A 26027-nucleotide genomic window follows, 5' to 3' on the forward strand; every position below is an offset into this window, starting at 1 on the left:
CTGGCTGGGTGTTGGTCACTCCTAGAGTGCTACTGAAGAGCTAGTCTCTGGGTGTTTCCCAGACTCTTAACATGTTTCAGTAACAAACATGTAGCAAAATCTCCTAATGATACATAACATTTTGACAGAACAATGATGCTCAACAGATTATAATTTTCCAAATGATACCTCACAAGGCATACTTTGTACAAAACATATCATCATAGCGGTGAATATGGAGGTTTTGGGGTGCTATTTTGAGATACAGTGCCTCACAAAAGCAGCCTCTACACAGCTACTTTTAGCGCATTAGTGTAAGTTCTGTTAGCATAAGTCTGTGGATCCGGGTTGGGAGGCTCACTCCCAGATGCAATGCAGACATACCCTAAGGGAGTGGAGCCTAGGTTTCCCTGAATGTCAGTGGGTCTTAAGCACCTGAGTGCTTAAGTCACTTCAGAAAATGAAACTTAGTTGCTTCTGAACATTTTCCCTATGTTCTCTTATATTATGTTGGTTTATTTTACTCTGAGGATTTATTTTTTGTATTCTGCTAATTTGGTTTATTAAAACAAATGAGGTTTGTCTTCTAATGTTGGACGTTTCCGTCATTTGCTTCATTATTTTGTGTTCTGTGTTGCATTTGATTTTATTAAGTAATAGAGGCATCTTTCTAGCTTGTACTTTTCCAAAAGTGAGAGTACTGAGGAAATTACTCCTTTCTGAAATATTAATTTGTTCTCCTGACTTCGGCTATGAGTCTGCATGGGTGTGGCTGTGTAGCTCTGATGGTAGTTTCAGGCCTTAATATGTAGCTCTGTTTTATTCCTTACAATTTAGGTCTGTTTAGACTTTAAAAAAGATTGTTTGAGGCCTGCCTCATCTAAAGGGAATTGGGTCTGAGGTGTGAGCTTTGTGATGTGCTTCCAAAATCTCCTGCAGAAGACTCACAGTGAGATCCATAGTACAGGCTCACTGTTGGAGACATGAGTGAGTGTTTGCTTTATCAATGAAGTAGAAATGCAAACAAAATTAATAAGGGACACATGAATGAAATGTAGCATGGCAAAGAGTTCTGAACACAGCCTTTTGTAAACCGTTGCCAGTCATTAGTCTCTGACATGCTGAAGCACTTTGAGGTTAGACGAGATGGTGTAAATGCTCTGGAGGATGTACTGGAGAGTTTAGAGCGTTTACCTTTCCTGATTAACCTACTGGATGCTCTGGCTCCTCACCTGTTTGCCACAAGACTTTTTTTACCTGTATGGTTTTAAAAGCTGTCTGGGTGGTGTGCTTACCTTACAACTTCCCCTGTAGATTTTTTGTTTGATTAGGCAGATCTGAAGAACTACAAAATGTTGGTGCTGTACAAGCAAAGCCCCAGGAATAGGCACCGACTCTGTAGGTGCTCCAGGGCTGGAGCACCACAGAAAAAAAACAGTGGGTGCTCAGCACCTACCAGACACAGCTGTTCGGCGGCACCCGTGATCAGCTAATCAGGGGTGCTGCCAAACAGCTGTTCAGTGATGCCTCCAAAGAGCTGATCAGCGGCTCAAGTGGGGCGGAGAGCAGCGAATGGGTGGGGGCCTCGGGGAGGGGATGGAGTGGGAACAGAAAGAGGTGGAGCAGAGTAGGGGCGGGAAGAGTCGGGGCCTTGGGGGAAGGGGTGGCATGGGGGTGTGGCCTCAGGACAGAGGAGGGGTGGAGTACCCCCAGGGAAAATGAAAAGTCAGCATCTATGGCCCCCAGGCTTTGCTTTTATCCTGGGTACTTAAAGGAAAATTGAGGAAATAGCATCTTTGGAGATTGACTAGCAGCTTTCTTTTGTATTTCCTGTTGACAAAAACAGTGGCAAGGTTCACACCCATGAATCCATTTTTATAACCTCATAGCATAGATTTTTCTTGTGATGTATTGTGTTTTATTCTGTGATATGAAGACTATGTGGGGCCTTCTGAAATGGAGATTTAGTTTGACAGATGAAAAACAAAAACAACTGAACTTGGAAGGCTACCAAGATGTCCAGGTTCCTAGTTTGAAAGCTAGTAAACCTTTCAGCAGATGACAATGGTTAATTCCTAAAAAATGAGATCTACGGATAATACAAAGCAGCACAGTGCAAAGTGTATAAAATAAAATTTCTGTAGCATCGTGTGGTCTGCATGTGTGGAAAGAATTCTTAAATGTTGAGATGCTTAAATACGTTCTGTGGGATGTACAGGCATTTGGGTGTGTAGTTTTTCCTGCTGACCATAGTTCCAAGAGTTATTCTCATCACTGAAAATGTTCCCCATCAAACTTACGAAAAGCAAATGAACAATGAGTGGATATATGTTTCATGAGTAATATGTTGCAAAGTTTTCTCTGTGTGAACATCTGTCTTTGGATATGTCCAATGGAAATGGTCTTAAATAGGAATCTCCATCATTGGAGGTTAAGAACAGGGTGGACAAACACACCTGTCCGGGATGGTCTAGGTTTTTTTTTGTCCTGCCTCAACGTGTGGGGGCTGGACTTGATGGCTTCTCGAGGGCCCTTCCAGCCCTACATTTTTGTAATTCTATGAATATTTTATAGTTTAGGCAATTGTGTAATTAGATTCCCTCTGTAAGTTTGCTTACCGTGTTGTCATTTTGAAGTTTTGTCCATTTCGAAGTTTTTAATTACCCAGACATCTGTTGGGAAAATAACACAGCAGGGCACGGATTATCCAATAAGTTCTTGGAATGTATTGGAGAAATTTTTTTATTTCAGAAGGTGGAGACAACCACCAGGGGAGAGGCTGTTCTAGATTTGATTTTGACAAATAGAGAGGAACTGGTTGAGAATTTGAAAGTGGAAGGCAGTTTGGGTGAAAGTGATCCTGAAGTGATAGAGTTCATGGTTCTAAGGAATGGTAGGAGGGAAAACAGCAAAATAAAGACAATGGATTTCAAGAAGGCAGATTTTAGTAAACTCAAGGAGTTGGCAGGTATGATCCCATGGGAAGCAAGTCTGAGGGGAAAAACAATAGAAGACAGTTGGCAGTTTTTCAAAGAGACATTATTAAGGGCACAAGAGTAAACCATCCCACTGCATAGAAAAGACAGGGAGTATGGCAAGAGGGCACCCTGGCTTAACCAGGAGATCTTCAATGATCTAAAAATCAAAAAAGAGTCCTAAAAGAAGTAGAAACTAGGTCAAATTACAAAGGATGAATATAAACAAACGACACAAGTATGTAGGGACAAAATTAGAAAGGTCAAGGCAAAGAACGAGATCAAATCAGCTAGAGACATAAAGTGTAACAAGACAATATTCTACAAATACATCAGAAGCACGAGGAAGACCAAGGACAGGTTAGGCCCATTACTCAATGTGGGGAGGAGGGTGAATAATAACAGAAAATGTGGAAAAGGTAGAGGTGTTTAATGACTTCTTTGTTTCGGTTTTCACCCAGAAGGTTGGTGGTGATTGGACGTCTAATGTAGTGAATGCCAGTGAAAATGAGGTCGGATCAGAAGAGGCTAAAATAGGGCAAGAACAAGTTAAAATTACTTGGACAAATTAGATGTCTTCAAGTTACCAGGGCCTGATGAAATGCATCCTAGAATACTCAAGGAGCTGACTGAGGAGATATCTAAGCCATTAGCAATTATCTTTGAGAAGTCATGGAAGACGGGAGAGATTCCAGAGGACTGGAAAAGGGCAAATATAGTGCCCATCTATAAAAAGGGAAATAAGGACAACCCAGGGAATTACAGACTAGTCAACTTAACTTCTGTACCTGGAAAGTTAATGGAGCAAATAATTAGGCAATCAGTTTGCAAACATCTAGAAGATAATAAGGTGATAAGTAACAGTCAGCATGGATTTGTCAAAAACAAATTGTGTCAAACCAATCTGATAGCTTTCTTTGACACGGTAATAAGCCTTGTGGATGGGGGGAAGCGGTTGAGTGGTATATCTTGACTTTAGTAAAGCTTTTGATACTGTCCCATATGACCTTATCATAAATAAACTAGGGAAATGCAACCTAGACGGAGCTACTATAAGGTGGGTGCAAAACTGGTTGGAAAACCGTTCCCAGAGAGTAGTTATCAGTGGTTCACAGTCATGCTGGAAGGACATAACGAGTGGGGTCTTGCAGGAATCAGTTCTGGGTCAATATCTTCATCAATTATTTTGATAATGACATACAGAGTATACTTATAAAGTTTGCGGACGATACTAAGCTGGGAGGGGTTGCAAGTGCTTTGGAGGATAGGATTAAAATCCAAAATGACCTGGACAAACTGAAGAAGTGGTCTGAAATAAATAGGATGAAATTCAATAAGGACAAACGCAAAGTACTCCACTTAGGAAGGAACAATCAGTTGCACACATACAAAATGGGAAATGACTGCCTAGGAAGGAGTACTGCAGAAAGGGATCCGGGGGTCATAGTGGACCACAAGTTAAATATGAGTCAACAGTGTAATGCTGTTGTAAAAAAAAAGCGAACATCATTCTGCGATGTGTTAGCAGGAGTGTTGTAATCCAGACACGAGAAGTAATTCTTCTGCTCTACTCCACTCTGATTAGGCCTCAGCTAGAGTATTGTGTCCAGTTCTGGGCAGCACATTTCAGGAAGGAGTGGACAAATTGGAGAGAGTCCAGAGAAGAGCGACAAAAATGATTAAAGGTCTAGAAAACATGACCTCTGAGGGAAGATTGAAAAAGTTGGGTTTGTTTAGTCTGGAAAAGAGAGGATTGAGCAGGGACATAACAGTTTTCAAGTATGTAAAAGGTTGTTACAAGGAAGAGGAAGAAAAACTTTTTCTTAACCTTTGAGGATAGGACAAGAAGCAATGGGCTTAAATTGCAGCAAGGGAGATTTAGGTTGGACAGTAGGGAAAACTTCCTAACTGTCAGGGTGGTTAAGCACTGGAATAAATTGCGTAGGGAGTTGTGGAATCTCCATCATTGGAGATTTTAAAGAACAGGTTAGACAAACACCTGTCAGGAATGGTCTAGATAATTAGTCTTGCCACCAGCGCAGGGGACTGGACTAGATGACCTCTTGAGGTCCCTTCCAATTCTATGATTCTTTATTTTGCCAGATACGTATTTGATCTATGATTTGCCCAAAGATCAGCTGTTATTGGTTCCCACTGAGTTTCTGGCTATCTGCTCTAGAAAAAAATCCCCGAAATGGCTTGACTTGCAGTTGGATACAAAGATGCAGTCACAAATTGCAGCGTCCTGCATCTGCAGGATTCATTATAAGTGACTCTCAGAAAGAGGCAATTCTTTGGGGAGAGGGGAAAGAGAACTGTGAGCATACTATAATTGTCCTTTTATTCACAAACTGCAGAAAACACAGCTTAGAAGTAAGAGAATGCAGCTGCTCTGCATGCTCCATTTCATTTTCATCATTATCTGTGTATATCCAAAAGTTTTTGAATGACTTTTTAAAAAAGATTACATAGTGACTTGTATTTTTTTTTCATTGATAGTGAAAGTTTTATGGAGCAGTTCAGTTTGAGTATTGTCCTTCTGGACAGTTTGATGTAGTTTATGATGTTTGGTGAAACAGTTTTGTCAGAAAATAATTTACTATACAATGATCTGATAGTTTTGTTCACAATTGGCCCATAACGCCTCAAAATTTAACTGGTCTGGGACTGCAAAGGATGGCTTGGAAGGTACTGAGATCAGGTGTCACAGTAACTTTAGTGTTCTGAACTTCCTAAGAATTTGTGCTTGGGATATGCAGTGTAGGCATGTACCACCCTCCGAATGAGGATCTCAAAGCACTTTAGAAACAACAATTCATGTTCACAACACCCCTGTGAGGGAGGGTGGTATTATCCCCATTTTATAGAGTGGGAAACTGAGGCAAAAGGCGGCAAATTTATTTCCTCAAGATCACAGAACAAGTCTCTTATCAAGTAGGGAATAGGATCTAGTTCTTCTGACTCCTGGTCTTGTGTCTTAAGCACTTGTGTGTGCTTTTCCCCATGTGTTCATTTAAAGCTGCATTGTTTCATACTGGGGGAGGGATTGAATGCATTCCTGCCACTCCATAAAACTTTGACATCTGATAAAAGAAGTCCTAGTTCTGTTAAATGTGCTGTAGTAAAGTTGATCTTTGGGAATTTTTCACCAGCTAGTTCCACAGTAAGTATTCAGTCTTGTTTTACAGATAAGTAAGATGCCATCTTCATACCGTAGGAGCAAAGATGGCTGAGTGTCTAGCTACTTTAAAACATACGTTCTAGCAAATAAAAACATCAGCAATAATTGTAGAGTTCCTCTGCTTCCCTTTAAGGCAGTGGTGGGCAACCTGCGGTCTGTCAGGGTAATCCGCTGGTGGGCCGCAAGACAGTGTTTACACTGATTGTCCACCGGCACTGCCACCCGCAGCTCCCAGTGGCCACGGTTCGCTGTTACCGGCCAATGGGAGCTGCAGGAAGTGGCGCGGGCTGCAGGGACGTGCTGTCCGCCGTTTCCCGTAGCTCCCATTGGTGGGCAATGGCGAACCGCGGCCACTGGGAGCTGCGGGTGCTCGTGCCTGCCAATGGTCAACGTAAGCAAACTGTCTCGTGGCCCGCCAGCAGATTTTATAGCTTTTGTTGGCTCATGACCCTGTCCACTATGCCATGCAATTTCAAATTCCCATCTTCTGTTTGTATGTTTATGCCATTATTGGTAGTCAGTAGTGTGATACAGATTGCTGCTGTTCCTGGAGAGCAGGGATCTAGGGATTAGGCTTGAAAACTAAAATTTAAAATAACGTTGTTGTTTAGTTTGTATTGGTGTTCTGTTTACCCCAAAAGCAATTGGATGTGAAAGAACAAAATGTAACAGAAATGTAACCCATTAATGTACCTTATTGTCCCTTTTGTTGTAGAAGGAGTATAAATAAAAGAAAAAGTGGAATTATTTTCTGTGGTCAATATGGGTACAATATACAGTTGAACCTCAGAGTTATGAACACCAGAGTTACAAACTGACTGGTCTACCACACAGCTCATTTGGAACTGGAAGTATGCAATCAAGCATCAGCAGAGACCAAAAAAAAAAAAAAGGCAAATACAGTACAGTACTGTGTTAAATGTAAACTACTAAAAAAAAAGTAAGGGAAAGTTTAAAAAAAGATTTGACAACGTAAGGAAGCTTTCTGTGCTTGTTTCGTTTTAATTAAGATGGTTAAAAGCAGCATTTTTCTTCTGCATAATACCGCTATGAAACTTTACTAAGTCAATGTTTAGTTGTAAACTTTTGAAAGAACAACCATAACATTTTGTTCAGAGTTACAAACATTTCAGAGTTATGAACAACCTCCATTCCCGAGGTGTTCATAACTCTGAGGTTCTACTGTAATTGCAAATTCTGCTAATTGCCAAGTCCATTAGACAGAGGAATTATCTGCCAAAGTACATGGTGAAATTGCCCCCCCACCCTCACCCCAGGGGCTTCTAAGGCAGAAGTTGCAGGGAATTATTGGGGAATTGGTAAAATTCCATGAATGTTGTAATGTAGAAGGATGACTAGATATTTTGAGAGGGCTTTTAAAATTATAGTCTGTACAATTCATTTTTTCTTTAAGTCTAGAATGCATAGTGATTTAGGACAGAGAAAAAGCATTGCACATCTGTATTTACAAAAATAGTCATCACAAATTTTACTACAGGAAATGCTTAGTTAATTCATGTTACCGCCAAAGCACCATGGCTCTCCATGAGTTAGCAATTAAGGGTCCTCCTTCACCTCTTGCTGGTTTTGTCTTTGAAGTGACAGCTCCAACTTCAAAATAACCCTTCTGTTAGAAAATGTTTTACCTCTTGTTGTTTCAAGTAACTTGAATTATGCATTGTAGTCTAAGCCAGTGCTACTCAAAGTGGTGGTCCGCGGACCGGCACGTTGGCTGCTGGTCTGCGCGCACATTGGAAAAAAAAATCGCTGGTCCCCATACCAGATAGCTTGAGAAGCACTGGTCTAAGCTTGAGGTAACAAAGGGTCACATCCTTTGGGACTAAACTGTATTTTGAGTCTGCCTCTGCTCTGAATTCTTGAACCCTGGCTGCAAGGACCAGATGCTGGCTGGATGCAATGGGACCATGATAGTTGAAGCCAGCGGGAAGCCTCTTCACTGTGCCATGGGATTGGAGAGCGCAGCACGCAGATGCAAATTACAAAACAATCCAAACAGAGACTCCAGATGGCTGGAAAAGGGCAAATATAGTGCCCATCTATAAAAAGGGAAATAAAGACTACCCAGGGAATTACAGACCAGTCAGCTTAACTTCTGTACCCAGAAAGATAATGGAGCAAATAATTAAGCAATCAGTTTGCAAACATCTAGAAGATAATAAGGTGATAAATAAACATAGATTTAAGAACAAATCATGTCAAACCAACCTGATAACTTTCTTTGGCAGGGTAACAAGCCTTGAGGATGGGGGGAAGTGGTAGACATGTTATATCTTTACTTTAGTAAAGCTGAATGCATCTGATGAAGTGAGCTGTAGCTCACGAAAGCTTATGCTCATATAAATTTGTTAGTCTCTAAGATGCCACAAGTACTCCTTTTCTTTTGACACTGTCTCACATGACCTCATAAACAAACTAGGGAAATGCAACCTAGATGGAGCTACTAGAAGGTGGGTGCAAAACTGGTTGGAAAACCATTCCCAGAGAATACTTATCAGTGGTTCACAGTCTGCTGGAAGGGCATAACGAGTGGGGTCTTGCAGGGATCAGTTCTGGGTCAATATCTTCATCAACAATTTCATTAATGGCATAGAGAGTGCACTTATAAAGTTTGCAGATGATACCAAGCTGGGAGGGGTTTCAAGTGCTGTGGAGGATAGGATTAAAATCCAAAATGGTCTGGACAAATGGTCTGAATTAAATAGGATGAAATTCAATAAGGACAAATGCAAAGTATTTCTTCCTAAATGGAGTAATCAGTTGCACACATACAAAATGGGAAATGACTACCTAGGAAGGAGCACTGCCCTGAGTGCAGGGGACTGGACTAGATGAAACTCTCGATGTTCCTTCCAGTTCTATGATTCTTTGATAACCAGAGTTCAGTGAATCAAGTTTGTGCTGCACTTTGTCACGCATTTTGTTCTGAATTTCCTTTAATTTCTGATTATTTGGAGGTTTTACATAGAAACAGGTTCCCCCTCTTTACACCTCTATTTTAAGCAGCATCCTCTGGCCTGATGCTTCCAGGGGATTACAATGCCTTATTTGTGGTGACAGAACTTGTAACTGCAGAAGTAATTGTGATAGTAGCTTCATTGAATGGATAGGACAAGAGGGAATTGCCCACAGCTACAAGTGAATTTGTTCTAACTCCATCTTGGGACTAAAAAAATTTCTATGGCAGCAGGCAAAGTTGTTGTCCTGCAAAGCAATAAAACTGTGTTTCTGCCTTTTTTGATCAGACGAATAAGTTGTTTTCTTTTTTAACCTCTTCATAGAAATCTTGCAGCAGCTTCATCAGCAGCTGGTGGAGGCTGAGCACAGGAGCATGACCTACCTTAAACGGTTTAATAAAATCCAGGTAGACTATCACAATCTCATCGGGGTCACTGCTGAGCTGGTGGATTCCCTCGAGGCCACAGTCAATGGCAAGATGGTAAGATGAGCCCCAAGTGTGTACATGGTTCTGCTTTAGGAAATGGAAGTAGAATCTGCCTGAAGTGCAAGTTAAGATTAATGGTAGCTCAGTGTTTCTGTAAGTACAGTATGCATTTAATAGACAAACGGAAATCTTGGGGAGAGATTCTCCCTTTATCCCTGCATGCTGCTCTGGTAGGATAAAGGCGCCACAAAGGGCTGGAATAGAATTACCCCAGCTCGGGAACAGTATACTGCAAGCATAATTGTTTCTATGCTGCTCCCCTTGTGGGCTCTGGCATAGGGGTAGGAAGGGGGAATCTCCATAGCGCACAATTGTATGGAGATTATGGACTGTGGCACAGCACATGACAGCCCTTGGGAGGCTGCTTTAAATTAGAGACACCCCCTGAGCGTTTCTAGTTTATACCAGTCTCCCAGCTAACCCAGGATCTGGGTGGTGCAAGGGTGTTTGCCCTCCATCCCCCAAGCTGAACTTTGTGTTATGTTAACTTAGTTAGTAAAGAAAAATTCCCACGAAGAAGGGGAGTTGTCTCTGTGCAGAGAGGCTCAGATCCCTATCTGTGACTCAGGAATGCACAGCCCAACTTCGGGTAGAGGCATTGCAAAGATGTCCTTGAAAGTCTGTCTCTGTTCTTCAGCCTGGCCTAAGGCCTGATCTACACTACAAAGTTGGGTCAATGTAAGGCAGCTTACCTCAACCTAACTCTGTAAGCGTCTGCACTATAGTGTTGCTCCCACTGATGTAACTCGCCCACTACACCGACCTCATAACTCCACCTCCGTGAGAGGTGTAGCACTTAGGTCAATGTAGTTAGGGTGAGGCAGTGTCTGTTTAGACGCTACGTTACTTACGTTGCCTGTTGGCTTTCAGCCCTGTGCGGGGCTCACGGCTGTCAGAGCCCCACGGTACCCTACAAAGTTAAGTCGGTAGAAGTGTTTCTGGTGAGGATGCACACCACCGACAGAGAGGGCATAATGTGGACATGAACCACTGTAGTAATTACTGAGGTCGACATACAGCCACCAAACTTAGGTCGACTTAATTATGTAGTATAGACAAGGCCTGACTCTGTGCTGGTCTAGTCTTCCAATATAACTTGGAACAGCCTGAAGGTTTTTCTTAATTATGCTGGCTACCGGTAGCTTCCAGGGGCTGTTAAGGTAGCCATGGATTGCTGGCTGTGGGAGAGCGGAGGTTGGAGTCACTACACTTGCTCTGTGCCACTGAAGGATCCCCCTACACTAGGGTGAACATCTTGTGGCTGGTGACCAGGGCTGGATTAATGCAGGGGTTTTAGGGGCTGCAGCCCAGGGTCTCGGGCTAAGGGTGGCCTCTGCAAAAATAAATCCATAATTATGTACAATTCAGAGGTCACCAACCCATTGATTGCGATCAACTGGTCGATCTTGGAGTTTCTGCCAGTCGATCGTGATCTCCAGGCCCATAAAAGTCCAGCGGCACAGCAGGGCTCAGGCAGGTTGCCTGCATGCCATGGCCTCACACCACTCCCGGAAGAGGCTGGCTGCTGGCACGTCTTTGTGGCCCTGGCAGGGAGGCGGCTCCATGCGCTGCCCCTGCCCCCAGCACCATCCCTGCAGCTCCCATTGGCCAGGAACTAGCCAATGGGAGCTGCGGGGGTGGCGCTTGTGGCGCGGGCAGCGCATGGAGACATGCTTCCCCCCCAGGGGCGCACGGAGACGTGCCAGCAGCTGACCACTTCCGGGAGCAGCGTGGGGCTATGGCTGGCAGGCAGGCAGGCAGCCTGCCTGAGCCCTGCTGTGCTGCCAGCTGGGAGCTGCCTGTTGTAAGCGCCTCGTGGATGGAGCCTGCACATCGCACCCCCTCCTGCACCGCAAACCCCTGCCCCAGGTCAGAATCCCCTTCTGCACCCAAACTCCCTCCCAGAGCCCACACCCCTCACCCTTTTCTTCACCCCAACACTCTGCCCTAGCCTGGAGCCTCCTTCTGTACCCAAACTCCCTCCCAGAAAGAAACTAATATAACAGCTGTTCTAAGGTAAGAAGTAGGCTATTTTGAATTAACTTAACTATATTCTACATGTTTTAAGACTGAAATGTAACCGCAAACTGGCTTTATGTTAATTAAAAGGCAAGTTTAGTATAGCGTTAATAGCCTCAGTGCCATAATTGTGATCATTTTGTTCTAAATTAGGAAAAAGACTTGTATACAGGGGCCCCACAAAATCTAATAGCCCCGGGCCCACAGGAGAGTTAATCCGGTGCTGTGGTGACTCTGAGTTTAGGGTTGCTTTCTGCTGACGAAGCAGTGTTAAAGTGGCACCATGAAAGGAATTTATGATCTGCCACAGTGTGTGGACTTTGCTGTAGAACAGGGTGGGAAAGGTGCCTGATCACACTAGCTTTGAAAATAGTTGGGAGTAAATGTCCAGTCATTCGTTGCTCCCATTCCCTAGCTTGGTGCAGTGCTGTCCAAAGTGATAGTCCCTGTGTTCTTACATGGAGCTGTGTCAGGCTAAGGAGGTATTATTTTGACTTTTGTTTTCCTTTGCACTCAAAGCTCAGGAAAGTGCATCATATGATCCTTCCCAAATGTGTCCAGCTGGTGGTGCTCCTGAGTTGTAGATCAATGTTTCTACCCTGGCTCTGACTTCAGGATGGTTTTGGGACACTATCATAGGGCCTAATCACATCAGCCGCACTATCAGAGGCTCGTTTACCTGCACATCTACCAATGTGATAGATGCCATCATGTGCGAGCAATGCCCCTCTGCCATGGACATTGGTCAAACTGGACAGTCTCTGCGTAAAAGAATAAATGGACACAAATCAGATGTCAAGAATTATAACATTCAAAAACCAGTCGGAGAACACTTCAGTCTCTTTGGTCACTCGATTACAGACCTGAAAGTGGCAATTCTTCAACAAAAAAACTTGAAAAACAGACTCCAACGAGAGACTGCTGAATTGGAATTAATTTGCAAACGGGATACAATTAACTTAGGCCCACCTTGATTATCACTACAAAAGGTTCACCCCCCCACCCCACCCCCAATGGTAATAGCTCACCTTACCTGATCACTCTTGTTACAGTGTGTATGGTGACACCCATTGTTTCATGTTCTCTGTGTATATAAAATCTCCCCACTGTATTTTCCACTTCAAGCATCCGATGAAGTGAGCTGTAGCTCACGAAAGCTTATGCTCAGATAAATTTGTTAGTCTTTAAGGTGCAACAGGTACTCCTTTTCTTTTTAAGGTGGTTTTGAACTTTGAATAGAATCATGATGGAAGTATATTAGTTCTGATTGAAAGTATTGGTGTGTCCCTGCCCATCACTTCGTAAAAAAAACAAACAATACAGTTGTGGCCCCAAACTGGACTATTTAAAATAATGTTGTTTTACACTTTGAGGGCTTCAGGAACCTTGCTACTGCAGCTGTTAGGCGGGGTCTAAGAGATATCACGAACTGGGGTTCCCTGGAGAGGAAAGAGCAGGCTTCTCAGCTACTGAAGAGCTTTCAGCTGCTTTGAGGCAGGTAGATCCCCGTCCAGGAGCCCCTGTACTCAGCAAGGGGGAATGAAGTGTGAACATCCCAACCCTCAAATCCCCGATATCCAGGAAGCATATGGCCATTTCCCTGGGAGGCAGAGCTGTTGTGATTTTATTTTCCCAAAACCCTAAAGCTCACTGTAAACAACATTAGAATTGTATGAAATGAAGCACAAAAATGTATATGTACGTGACATGCGCTTACTCTCTCTCCTGGATAGCTGTCTGTGTATGCTTTGAGCTCTATCATTTGTTTAGGCAGGATTATGGTGAGTTGTTACCACATAATTCTCAGCAGTATTGCCATTTTAGTATTTATTCTTGGTTTAACTTCCCTTTTAACAAAAGAAAACTTGTACATAGACTTTAATGTGTTGAATTTTCATTTTTGGCGCTTCCTTATAAAACCACTTACTGCAGTGGTTTCCCAAAACATGTATAGACTAATAGAATATCAGGGTTGGAAGGGACCTCAGGAGGTCATCTAGTCCAATCTGCTGCTCAAAGCAGGACCAATCCCCAGTTTTTGGCCCAGATTCCCAAACGGCCCCCTCAAGGATTGAACTCACAACCCTGAGTTTAGCAGGCCAATGCTCAAACCACTGAGCTATCCCAAATCTAAGGTGACCCACCAACTCCATTTTGTCTTTTTTTTTTTTATTTTTTTTTTTGTGACATCCTCCTCCCCCCACCAGGATCCAAATTAGTCAGGAGGCCCCAAATTCATAGGCCAGCATCCTTTGCTTCCTCCTGCTCCTTGGTGCCCCACCAAGGAGGCACCAGCCACCCACACCGGCCACCTTGGTACTGCAACCCTAATCCTAGCCGAGTGCAGAGGGGAAGCCCCAGGGTAGGGTGGTAGAGAGTGAATCCACCCTGCGCTCACCTTGCAGAGACAGCTCCAGTCCCATGTAGCTGGGCCCAGCTCCCTGCTCTGGGCATTGTGACCTGGTGCACAGAGTCGCAGTGCCATTCAGGTTTGCCGTCATGGAGGGGCAGTGAGTCCAAATTTGAGTGAGTGGTGCTGCAATCTGGTGCAAAGGGTCGCAGCACCACTCAAGTTTGTCCTGTCCATCCCCCTTCATGAACGGTGGCTGGGACAAATGTGGGTGGGCTGTGACTCCATGTGCCAGGTCACAAAATCCAGAACTGGGCCCAGCCCCTGGGGAGAGAAGCCACTGCTGCAGCGTGATTACGGGGCAGGTTTGCTCCCCCTTCCTACCCTCTCCTCCGCATGCAGGGTCTCACCTCCACACCGGGTCCAAGACCCATCTAGAACTTTCCTGTGACCCACTGATAGGTTGGGAAACATTGACTTCCTGTACAAGTACCTGGCTGAAGTCAAATGGAAATGTTATGTAATTTCATGTGCTTGGTTTGTTTCTTTATTTTAGATCACACCAGAATATCTTCAAAGTGTCTGTGTTCGTTTGTTTAGCAATCAAATGAGACAAAGTATAGCACATAGTATTGACTTCACAAGGCCTGGAACTGTAAGTACAATCAATTTGCTCTTATCTCTGTAGCCATCTTAAAATACAATACTCATTAAGCTGTATATTTAGGCTTGGAAGGATGAGCTGTTCATTGGTAAATGTCAATTTTGCCATACATACACACACAAATGAAAAATATTTCCATCAATGACAGGAATATGCAGATGGACAAAATAAGAAAAATGCTGATTGAGAACTTAGTAGAGTTCAGTTTATGGATATTTACTCTGTATATTTTGACATGTGATGTTGACAGTTTGTGTTTTACTGGTTATAAAACTTTAACTTTTGAATCTCAGTGTCTGTTGTCATTAAATTTATGGGGTAGGTCAGACAATTATTTAATTAAAATGATTAAAAAAATTAAAAATGCTTAAAAATATATATCAAAATTATCCACTGAATTCTTTAAAAAAATCAGATTCTGTCAAGCCTACGTATATTGCACCAGGGACGTAAGATTATGACCCTGTGTGTAAAATGTAAGGAGTAATGTACACCACGCTGACATGAGGTTATGATTACATTTTGGGCTTCTAATGACCATGGGTATATTGCCAGTTCCATGAGATGGAATTGCAGCCTCATATATAGGCTTCTGAGGCATCTTTATTTTATAATACATGATGAACCACATTGCTGTTAAGAATCTACAGACATACTTTGTCTCATTTAGTTCCATTGTAGGCCTGCATCCAGGTTCTGTGGGTAAATACCTTAGCTTCTGTCGATGGACTCCCTGGAAGGCCTGATGGTTCTTTCCCAACTCATTCTCTCAGTCATACTCTGTCAGATGGCTGCACTGGAGCTACAGTGCTGTTTTCCCTTTCTGTCCCTCTCTATGATGAGTCAGGGCTAGATTTGCAGAGGTATTTAGGCACCTAAAGATGCAGATAGGTGCCTAGTGGAATTTATAAAAGCACCGAAGAAGGTTAGGCATGTACCTCCCATTGAAATGTTGGCTCTCTAAATATCTAAGACACTGAAGTGTGAGGTATTTAATTAACGTGTAAATATTATTGAATGGCTTTAAACTTTAACTGTACATTTGTTTTATGTACTTGAATTTTCTCGTTTCTTTTGACAACGTTAATATTAATTAAAATATTGTGTTCCATGACTTTGTCTTTCGTAAACTAAAATGATGACTTTTCCCATTTTTTTGGCCATGACTGCACCAAGCCTTCCTCACGGTATAGTGATAGTTTGTGATATGTAAAAGGAACAACAAAAGGAAGCAAGAATTTTTGCTGATCTGTTTCATTTGCCATTCCAGCTGATCTTTGTAATGACAATATATAGATTAGTTGGTTGTACAAAGAGGAGAGGATTGTTTACGTGTTCCATACCCTTTTTTGTGTTTTTGTTTAGGAGAATGGAGTACACCTCACAGATCACCATGCTCAGTGTACCATAGTGGTCAGGGTTGCTTTCTCTGACTTGCAATATAAAACGCTGTGCCTCCACTAGCCTTTTTCAAAAAAATCTTCCACTGCCATAGTTCCCCTGGTGCAGCTCATTTAGTGGTAGCAACAGTGGGGAGTGCTAATGTGAACAGGCAAATATTTACTATCCTGTCATTGTAGACTTACTCTGAGCTGGGTTAGATGACAGTGATAAAATGCAGGTGTCTTTTCTACATTTGTGCTCCCTTGTTACTGCTGTTGGCACAGATCCACGAACAGCAGTGCAACAGTGGGTAACTTGCCATGCAAGACTAGCATAGACCCAACCTGAAAGGCAAATGATTCCTTTCTTTGTCCCTTCTTTAGATGATTTAAACCCTGGTTCTGACACCATGATGCCCGAGGGCAATATGGACACTTGGGAGGCTACTGTACAGATGTTGTTTTTGTTTGTTACAATATTTTTTTATTCTGTGTATGATATTGTGTTCAGTTCTACTGAAGGTTCTCCACTGTGAAAACACTGTATCTCTGGTGGATCCCACTACTTTCCTCCTGCTCTACTCCTCACTCTCTAGTCCCTGAGCTGTGACTATGACCACAGCTATAAGAGAGCCAGTTACAACACAATTGTCACCTGGCCTGATTACAAGAGGATTCAAATTTGTAGTGTTGGTGGGATCTTATCACGTTGTCAACCAAGGTTAGCCAAGATTTGGGGACAGGGTTAACTAGAGTCTGCCCGGCAGATCTTAACCACATAGCAAGCAGCTCCTCTGACTCAGTCCTTTCATCCTTCTGAATGATAGAGTTCTTGTTTGTTTCCAATTTATACAGTGAGCCTCCCAGAACCACTCTAGGTGTGTGAACAATGAATAGTTAGAAACTCAAACAAGAATAGTAATGTAAAAAAATTAAAACCTGACCTGCCCAGCCCAGTCCATTTTCTTAGATAAAGCTGAAATAACTTGGCATTTCACAAAGTCAGGGACTTCTTCCTTGTCCATTTCTATGGTATGCTGCAGCACTCCCAATCTTTGCTGACCCGGAAAGCAGAAAAGACTAGGACTAGAAATCAAATCCAGGTCTCCAGCATGGCAGTGCAGATTAGTCACAAGGCTGCTGTGAAAAGAAAAGGAGGACTTGTGGCACCTTAGAGACTAACAAATTTATTAGAGCATAAGCTTTCATGAGCTACAGCTCACTTCATCAGATGCATACAGTGGGAAATATAGTGGGGAGATTTTATATACACAGAGAACATGAAACAAAAGCTACTATGGTAGCCTATCACTCTTTCTTTCAAAATTTCCAAATAACTGGTTATTATGCAACTACATGTTTTATCTGTCCTTAAGTAGTTTCAGCTTTTCACATAAGCTTTGGAATAAAGCTAGAGGCACTGTGTCCCAAGTGATATAGGCCAGAATCAGCCATCAGAATCTGAACCTGTAACATCTGTGCTGGGTATGTGTTGGAAGCTCACTTCACTGTTGACTTTAAACCAGTCAGAGAGACCAAAATATGGCCTCTCCAGCTACTCTAGGGGCTTTTCTACATGGTGTATTAGTGCACACCTCTGGGGTGTCAGTTTTAGTCCACATCAGTGTGCCAGATAGTTCACACCAGCAAGGTCCACGTGGGCCAGTTAATGTGTGACACACTGATGCTGACTAGAATTTACATCCCCACTGGGATGCACTAACTCAAAATGTAGACAAACCATCAGTAACTGTCTTCCCCCACTTATAAAGCTCTCTCTGACCTCTCTTTTGTCACAAAGGGCTCAGTCCTGCCCTCAAATACACTGCAGTGCCTTGTGTTTTTCTCAAATAAGTTACTCACACAGCATACATGAATGAACTCAAGTGTCAGAGCAGAATTGAGTCTTAATGCTGTAGACGACAGTTCTCTGTTGTACAAAAGAAATAAGGCTGTATACCTTGGAGTACATTCTTAAAAAAGGATTTCCTTTGTTTGTTCTATTTTGTTCCCCGCTCATTGAGCGTTGCTCTCAGTTTGGACATAAGAACGTAAGAATGGCCCTACTGGGTCAGACCAAGGGTCCATCTAGCCCAGGATCCTGACTTCCGACAGTGGCCAGTGCCAGGTGCCCCAGAGGGAATGAACAGAACAGGGAATCATCAAGTGATCCATCCCCTGTCACTCATTCCCAGCTTCTGGCAAACAGAGGCTAGGGATATCATCCCTGCCCATCCTGGCTAATAGCCATTGATGGACCTATCCTCCATGAATTTATCTAGTTCTTTTTTGAGCCCTGTTATGGTCTTGGCCTTCACAGCGTCCTCTGGCAAAGAGTTCCACAGGTTGACTGTGCATTGTGTAAAGAAATACTTCCTTTTGTTTGTTGCCTATTCATTTCATTTGGTGACCCCTAATTCTTGTGTTATGAGAAGTAGTAAACAACACTTCCTTATCTACTTTCTCTACAACAGTCATGATTTTATAGACCTCAATCATATCTCCCCTTAGCCGTCTCTTTTCCAAGCTGAAAAGTCCCAGTCTTATTAATCTCTCCTTATAGGGAAGCTGTTCCATACCCCTAATCATTTTTGTTGCCCTTTTCTGAACCTTTTCCAATTTCAAAATATATTTTTTGAGATGGGGTGACCACATCTGCACAAGTATTCAAGTATGGTGGGCATACCATGGAGTTATATAGAGGCAACATGATATTTTTAAATGAGTCATTTTATGGGTTGGGAAAGTGTTGTGGTGGAATACAAAATTCTGAGGTCTCTGGGTGGTCATATAATTGTAATCAAAGGCAGAGTGTGTCAGCTTGTTGAGTGTACTGTTATCACACAAGAATACACATCTTAATGTATCATAGTGTGGTTAGAAGCCTATCCTTCCATTTGAAAGGAGTCCAAAGCAGAGGAGTAAACCTAAAAGCTAGATGTTCCCACTGGACTGACTTCCAGGATTCAGGCATGGATGTCTCGACAAGCGTAAGAGTTAGGCCAGGGCAATGCTGTGGACGAAGGGGTCTGGATCTGAGAATGGGAAGTCAAAGCAGGAGTGCTGGCAGTTCTGAAAAAGCAAAGATGGATTTGAAGCATTTAAAGAGATGATCAAATTCCTAACTTTCTGAAGTTCAGTAAGCTGGTGGGTAAGTTTAAAAATGATTGTATTTGACTTTAAAATATATATATAGTCCCGCCCCAGGGCTGGTTGTGCTGTGGCCTGTCTGCCAAATGCTGCCCAGAGAGTTCCATAATAAGGCTCTCATCTTTTTAATATAGAGCGTGGATCAAACTGGGGCATTAGGTGTTCCCTGGGTAACAACTGTCTTTCATCGATACTAAAGTCCTCTGTGAATAATGGACTAGGACCGGTAGGGTATATCTACACTGCAATAAAGACCCTAAGCACAGCCATGGTTGGCTCAGTTCAGCTTACTTGTGCTGTTGGGCTAAAACTTGCGGTGTAGACATTTGGGTTTGGGATGGAGCTTGGGGTCTGAAGCTTTGCAAGGGTGTGGGGGCTCCAGCCCATGCCTGAACGTCTACCCTGCAGTTTTTAGCCTGAGCCCCATGAGCCCAAGTGAATTGACCCAGGCTCTGAGAATCAGTGTCTGGTTTTTTTGTTTTTTTTTTATTGCAATGTAGATGTACCCCTGGTTGCCATCTCTGAAGTCATATCTGTTTAATGCAAGCAAGGTATGGCTAACAGGCTTCTGGCTACTTGACACTGTGGGGCTTGATCCTTCAAAGTGCTGAACACTCTGACCTAGTCCAGCACAGCTCCTAAGCACATGCTTATCTTTAAGCACATGAATAGTCCCCTTAACTTCATTAGGACTATTGACATGCTTAAAGTTAGGTATATGCTGAAGGGTTTTGCTAGGTTGGAACCAGTGTGCTTAGCATCTTGCAGGATCAAGCTTATGGTCTTCAGCTGAGTAAAACTCGTTGCCCCGTACTACTTTCTACATTGCAGTATGGGGTATGCTTCCTGTTTGTGAGATTGATAGCCTTTGCATAATAAATACATATTGTTAATCCTTTATAATTCAGATGTAAATATTTGTTTTGGATTAAAACTTGACATTCAAGGTGTCAGCCTCATGAACACTTTAAAACATTTTCTCAGTTGAAGGAATAATTTTACAAGTTTAAATACATTTGTTTTTAAAGCTTTTCAGACCATAGTCCCCTCAACAGTTATTTGGCAGAAGAAAACTAAGTTTCTCTAACTAAAATGTTTAATTATAAATGAAGACTGTATTTTAATTTGCACACTAAGGACCCAATCTTGCAAAGATTCAAGCATGAGTAGTCTCAAATAAGATTATGCATGAGTAAATTACTCTCATACTTAAGTCTCTGCAGGATTGGCCTCTAAATTTTAGCCCACTTGACTGTATTTTAGACCACTGGTTATCTTCTGTTTTGATCCTAGATTAGTCTGATGAAAAATGGTCTTCCCAGTTATTTGAAAATAAAAAAACCCTTAAAAATCAAGGCAATTCATGCAACAAAACTAGGAGAAGCCTAGCATTTATATTGACCAGCTACCAAGTTAGAATTGTAATAGCTTTGTCTTGAGGATTTAATCACGTTATTTGCCACATGCTAGTAAATACATTGTAAAAAAAATTTTTTTAATCCAGTTTTTTTCCATGTGAAGACAAGGCTGAAGGAGAAGCCTCAACTTTCAAAAGACCTTACGATATGTCTACACTGTAGCTGAAGTGTAATTTCCATTTTAGATAGATGCCTGGGTGCTAGTTTTGGTCAAATTGGTGCACTAAACGTAGTAGTGTAGCTATGACATGGCAGTACAGACCCGCTGCCCTGAGTACAACCCTGGCCAAGAGTCTAGGTAAGTACTCAGCTGACTAGCCTGTGCCACTGTTTGTAAGGTTCTTGCTGTTTGTAACGTGCTAGTTCATTTCGAGCTATACAGATATGTCTATCACCTCCAGCTCCGTTAGCACTTGTTAGCTAATGCATGCTTACAATATCCCTTTTATCCTTGTCTAGACAAAACTGAAAACTTTTTTTTAAAACCACCTTTTATCTTATTCTAGACAGGGACTTTATCATGGCAGTTTGGAGCATTGAGCCCTTATTGTTACTTTTTTTTTCCAGGTCATATTTTAAAATATGTTAACGTTGAAACACAAACCCATAGAAGCCAATGAGGCACCTAAAATACAAAATATTAACAATGAAATACAAAATACTCCGTCAGTGAAACTTCTAAGTATAAAAGTGAAGAGAAATTACTTCCTTGATGGAGCGTGTTGTATCTAGAGTCCTGGGTGTGTCTCAGTTATTGCCCTTTTAATGGGATTGCATTATGACTAAGAATCCAAATAGTTGACAACACATGTTGAATCTATATTAAATTGTAAAGTCCTTCGTCTTTTATTCTAAAAAAGCGTATTACATTCTTTCTCTGCCATTGGCTATTTGCTGTTCCCTTGCGTTCTGTTTACCTTTTTGGGGACTAAACCATAATTCTACTTATGTTGTACTTGTCCATTTGGCAAATGGTAGATATCTTTTGTCATAGCTCATAAAGGTCTGTGAGGAAAAACCCTTGGTTTTTTTTGATGTTGACACTCTTGTCAGACGTCAGCTTTTGCTTAATGTGCTTATTTAATAACTGCATAAAGGTCATTTATTGTCTTGAGCCTCTGGGATTTTGGGTTTTGATTGTTTTCTTTACTGTGTAACCTAGCATAGTATGTTCCCTTTTCTTGTGGTCTTCCACTGCTTCCTTTCCTTAATAAGCACACCTTCCTTGCTCATGTAAACGTGTCATTAAACAGTAACTACTTTGTAGCGAGTGTTCTTTTCTTGTTTGTAAAATGCTCTCTACAGCAGGTTACTGGCGCAAACCCAGGCGGTACAATAGTAGAATTCTTGTTTTTAGCTTTCCAGAATGTACTCATTAAATTTTCTGCGGGTGTACTTCTGTCATTTTAAAAACAAAAACACCTATTATGTCAACTAATAGCCTCCAGTAGACTTGTCCCAGGACAAAATAGACCTTTTCCTGTCTTCCCCACTCCTGTGCAGAAAAAAATGCTCATATGTGATCTTGGATAATGCAGAAACAAAACTGCTCTATATTCTAGACAAAGACAGGTTACGCTTTCCAGCTGATGATGCAGAGTATGGTGTGCATTTCATGTGTAACTACCCTCTGCGCTGAGGGTAGGGGAGATGTTCCATGTTTGAATAAAATGTCTTAATTCTGGAGGGAAGAGGAAACATGGACTCCTACATCTTATTTCCCTCTCTCCTCCCTCAAATGGTCTAGGTATTGGTTTCACAGGCAAACACAAGAAATGCTATTTCCCAAATCCCAATCATGATGGAGAGAAGCAAAATTCCTGTCTCCTTACTTAAATTGAAGGAATAGTACAGTATGGATGCTACTTAAATGAGGGACTTGCAGATTTTAGCATTTTCCTATGTACTTATTTGTCTGCACAAGATAGCAAGTGTGAAAAATGGGGACCGGGGCTGAGGAGTAATAGGTCCTATATAAGACAAAGCCCTGAATATCCAGACTGTCCCTATAAAATTGGGACATCTGGTTACCCTAAGGCAGGAGTAACTAAATACTGAGGGCTCCTCTACACACAAACTAAAACCAAAATAAACCAAGTGGTTGCATTTTTATCATTAGTTATATTGGTGCCAGCCTGTCTGTGAACACTCTTATTTTGGATTCAGAATGTCCTATTTAAATTTAAAAACAACTTAAGTTAAATTGAAAAAGGACACTCTTAATTTGAAATGAGCACAAGCAGATTTGTACTGTAATAGCTTAGGGGTGGTCTACACTACCTCAGTAAATCGATCTCACTTACACAACTTCAGTTACGTGAATAACGTAACTGAAGTCTACGTAGTTAGATCCACTTACCGTGGTGGCTACACTGTGCTGTGTCGACGGGAGACTTCCCTTGTGCTTCTCAGGGAGGTGGAATACACAAATCGATGGGAGAGTGTTCTCCCATCAATTAAGTGTGTCTTCACCAGACCCGCTAAATGGACATTCGCTGCATCGATTGCAGCAGTGCCGATCTACCAGTAAGTGTAGACATGCCCTGAAGGTTGGAATTACAATTAATTTAGGCTATGTCTACACTTGCCATTTAAAGCGCAAAATGTCCCTTTTTTTGTGCTAAAACCGTGGGAGCGTCTACACTTGTTAATGACTTTTTACAGTGAAACTCAGAAGTTTCACCGCAAAAAGAAAACCACCTTCATGAGAGGCATAGACTTCTTTCCACTGTTCTTTTTGCGCTGTCGCGAAAGTGAAGACACGTTCTACCTGTGTAAACACCTTTTGGCCTCTGGAGGATATCCCACAGTTCCAAAAGTGACCATTCTGGCAAGCATCTCCGCTGCTCTGACGCCAAGTAAATGGACATCCGCCCCTCCCCCTGAAAGCCCCGGGAAGTTTGAAACTCCCTTTCCCTTTGCTTGTAGATGTGGTGGGGAAAGCAGCGGGTTTTGAAAAAACCTGTGGGATAGCTGCCCTACAGCGCTGCTCTCATCAGCGCTGGAAGTGCTGCCAGTGTAAACGCTCTCTGACGCCTGAGGAATGAAGTGAGTACACAAACCAGCGCTTTTCTTTCACCGGTTCCCTATCACCGGTGAAACTTACAGCGCAAAATCTCTGTAAGTGTAGACATAGCTTTAGTTAGTTTGATTCCAGTTTGTGTGTAGCTATTCTCTGACTTTTACCTCTGGGAACTCACCTCAGTTCAACTCTGAAGCTGCCTTCAGTAGGAAATTGCTTATAGACAAATCCCGCCCCTCCCACCCCCTGTATTATTTTTCACAGTTGTCACGCTGCGCTTGTGAGAAGTCCCAAGCAGTGCAAGTGAATGCATTGTGGTGTCATCCCGTCACGAATGGGCTCACTGGTATCTCTTGCTTTAACTATAGCTACAGCAATACAATCCCCCTAGTATGAATGCAGTTATTCCAGTGTGAAGGTGTTTAATACCCATATAGCTATTCCTGTACAGGAAGGAATATTGGCAGAAGGCACTTTTTATACCAGTATTACTGCATTCACATTAGGGGTTGTACTGGTATAAAAATATATTGGTTAAAAAAATCATATCCATAACCAAACTAATTATACCTGCACAAAAAGTGTGTGTAGACCAGGTGTGTCTGTAGCAAGCTTAACAATGCAAATGGTAGCGAGAGGCCTACTCCGTTCTCAGTCCCACAGCCATAGGTACTAATAACTTTATTGCAGATTTAGAGAAGGAGAAGGAATTTGCATTATGCTCTTCACACTCAACAGTCTGTAGTCTTCAACTAATTTGATTTGTTTTGGGGTTTTTTACTTGCTTTCTCTGTGAGTTATTCCTGTTAACTTATTTTTTTAATCTTCTTTATTTTAATGTGTGCCTGTTTGTCCATAAAGGGATATTACTCTCTGAGCCCTTGTGATGACGGATATGTAAGTTTCTATATCTTCTTTATATCTTTCACATTGCCTGCTGCAGCCTGTCACATTTTGTATTTCTCTTCTTGCCCCTGTTTGATAATTTCACTTGCTCTGTTTTCATTCATACCAAGTCACTGACTGTTATGGACATTACAGTTATTTTTTTAAACCTATACAAGGGTTTGGGGAATCCTTGCAAGGAGAGCAAATGGAACTCCTTCTGTGCAAGGCATTTGACACAAAGCACCTCGACTCAAGGGCTGCTACATTTAGTACAGCTCTTACCCGACCACAGCTTCTTTATAAAGCGTAGGAGAAGTCTGTTTGAGCTGTGAGCCTTAATACTTAGCACTTGAATAACACATTGCATCTTCAAAGTTCAGCGCAAACATTAGCGAGTCCCCGCAACACCCTGTTCAGTAAGTCGATAAATTAATTAAGATAACATGGCCGAGATTCACGTTCTTTTCCCCAGAAGAGATACTTGTATTTTTTTTTTTATCACCAGTTGAGATCTGGTGCTCTAAACATGATCAAATACCACATCATTTTCGTTTAGAAAAACAAAAACAAAGTAGTTCAGGGAGTGGTGATTGTGCCTTCTGCACCCCAGATGGGCATTTGTATTCTGACAACATTCAACATAAGCATCTGATATTGCCCATAGTCAGTGCATTCTTTGCAGAGAAAGGATATTGGTCTGCTAAACAATTTAGTACGAAATCAAACCATAAAGAGCTACTGACACCTCCTTTTAAAATGTCATGCAATGTTCTGTTTAGAAAATCGTGTGTATTTTCCCCCTGCACTATTCCTGTCTTTACTAAGGATGTTTGCATAAAACACTATTTTTTTTTCTCCACCATTTGCTGCTTTTACGTATTCCTCCTCTGAAAATACAGTGAAACCTGTAGAACCCACCCTTAGTAGATAACTTGTTGTTTTAGGAAACTGCCCCAAAGTGTCCCTGAATGCACGGGGCAAAATGTAACATTGGTTTACCTCCATTGAGCTTCACCCACTGAGTACAAGCCAGGCCCACCTGTACTAAAAGATTATCTCCATTAATGACAGGTTTCAGAGTAGCAGCCGTGTAAGTCTGTATTCGCAGAAAGAAAAGGAGTACTTGTGGCACCTTACTAGTACTAGATGCATCCGATGAAGTGAGCTGTAGCTCACGAAAGCTTATGCTCAAATAAATTGGTTAGTCTCTAAGGTGCCACTAGTACTCCTTTTCTGTCTCCATTAAGCAACTCATTTCTGTTGATCCTTTGAATGGTTGTTTATCATGATCTTCACTTGGTGTTTGACATTCCACTCACTTCTGCAGCAGTCAGTTGTGAGGTTTTAACAAGAAGGATTGATTTCAGGTGAGGAATTAGCAGGAGTGAAAGGACCCTTGGAGAAACGTACTGCTTTTTATGTTGATGATCTTAGTTTAAGATAGATGGAAAGATGCAAATTAAAAAAGAATCCACTTATTTTCAAAGCTATCTACAAAGCATCATTGTCCTCCAGCTAGATGGCATTTTTTAAGGT

At 42.1% G+C, this 26027-nt stretch overlaps 1 protein-coding gene across 5 annotated transcripts in view; it reads left to right on the plus strand.

Moving 5' to 3' along the window:
• ARMC9 (armadillo repeat containing 9) overlaps nucleotides 1-26027 on the plus strand; it is a 112263-nt gene that overhangs the window by 17229 nt on the left and 69007 nt on the right. For 4 of the 5 annotated variants that reach the window (XM_073359128.2, XM_073359129.2, XM_073359130.2 and 1 more), the window contains exons 8-10: nucleotides 9435-9592; nucleotides 14524-14622; nucleotides 24465-24500. In XM_073359128.2, coding sequence (XP_073215229.1) covers nucleotides 9435-9592; nucleotides 14524-14622; nucleotides 24465-24500 — 293 coding nt within the window. The remainder of the gene's footprint in view (nucleotides 1-9434; nucleotides 9593-14523; nucleotides 14623-24464; nucleotides 24501-26027) is intronic. The other variant, XM_073359131.1, reaches the window with a different exon arrangement.

This window comes from Lepidochelys kempii, chromosome 9, assembly GCF_965140285.1.
Source record: "Lepidochelys kempii isolate rLepKem1 chromosome 9, rLepKem1.hap1, whole genome shotgun sequence".
Taxonomy (NCBI): Eukaryota; Metazoa; Chordata; order Testudines; family Cheloniidae; genus Lepidochelys; species Lepidochelys kempii.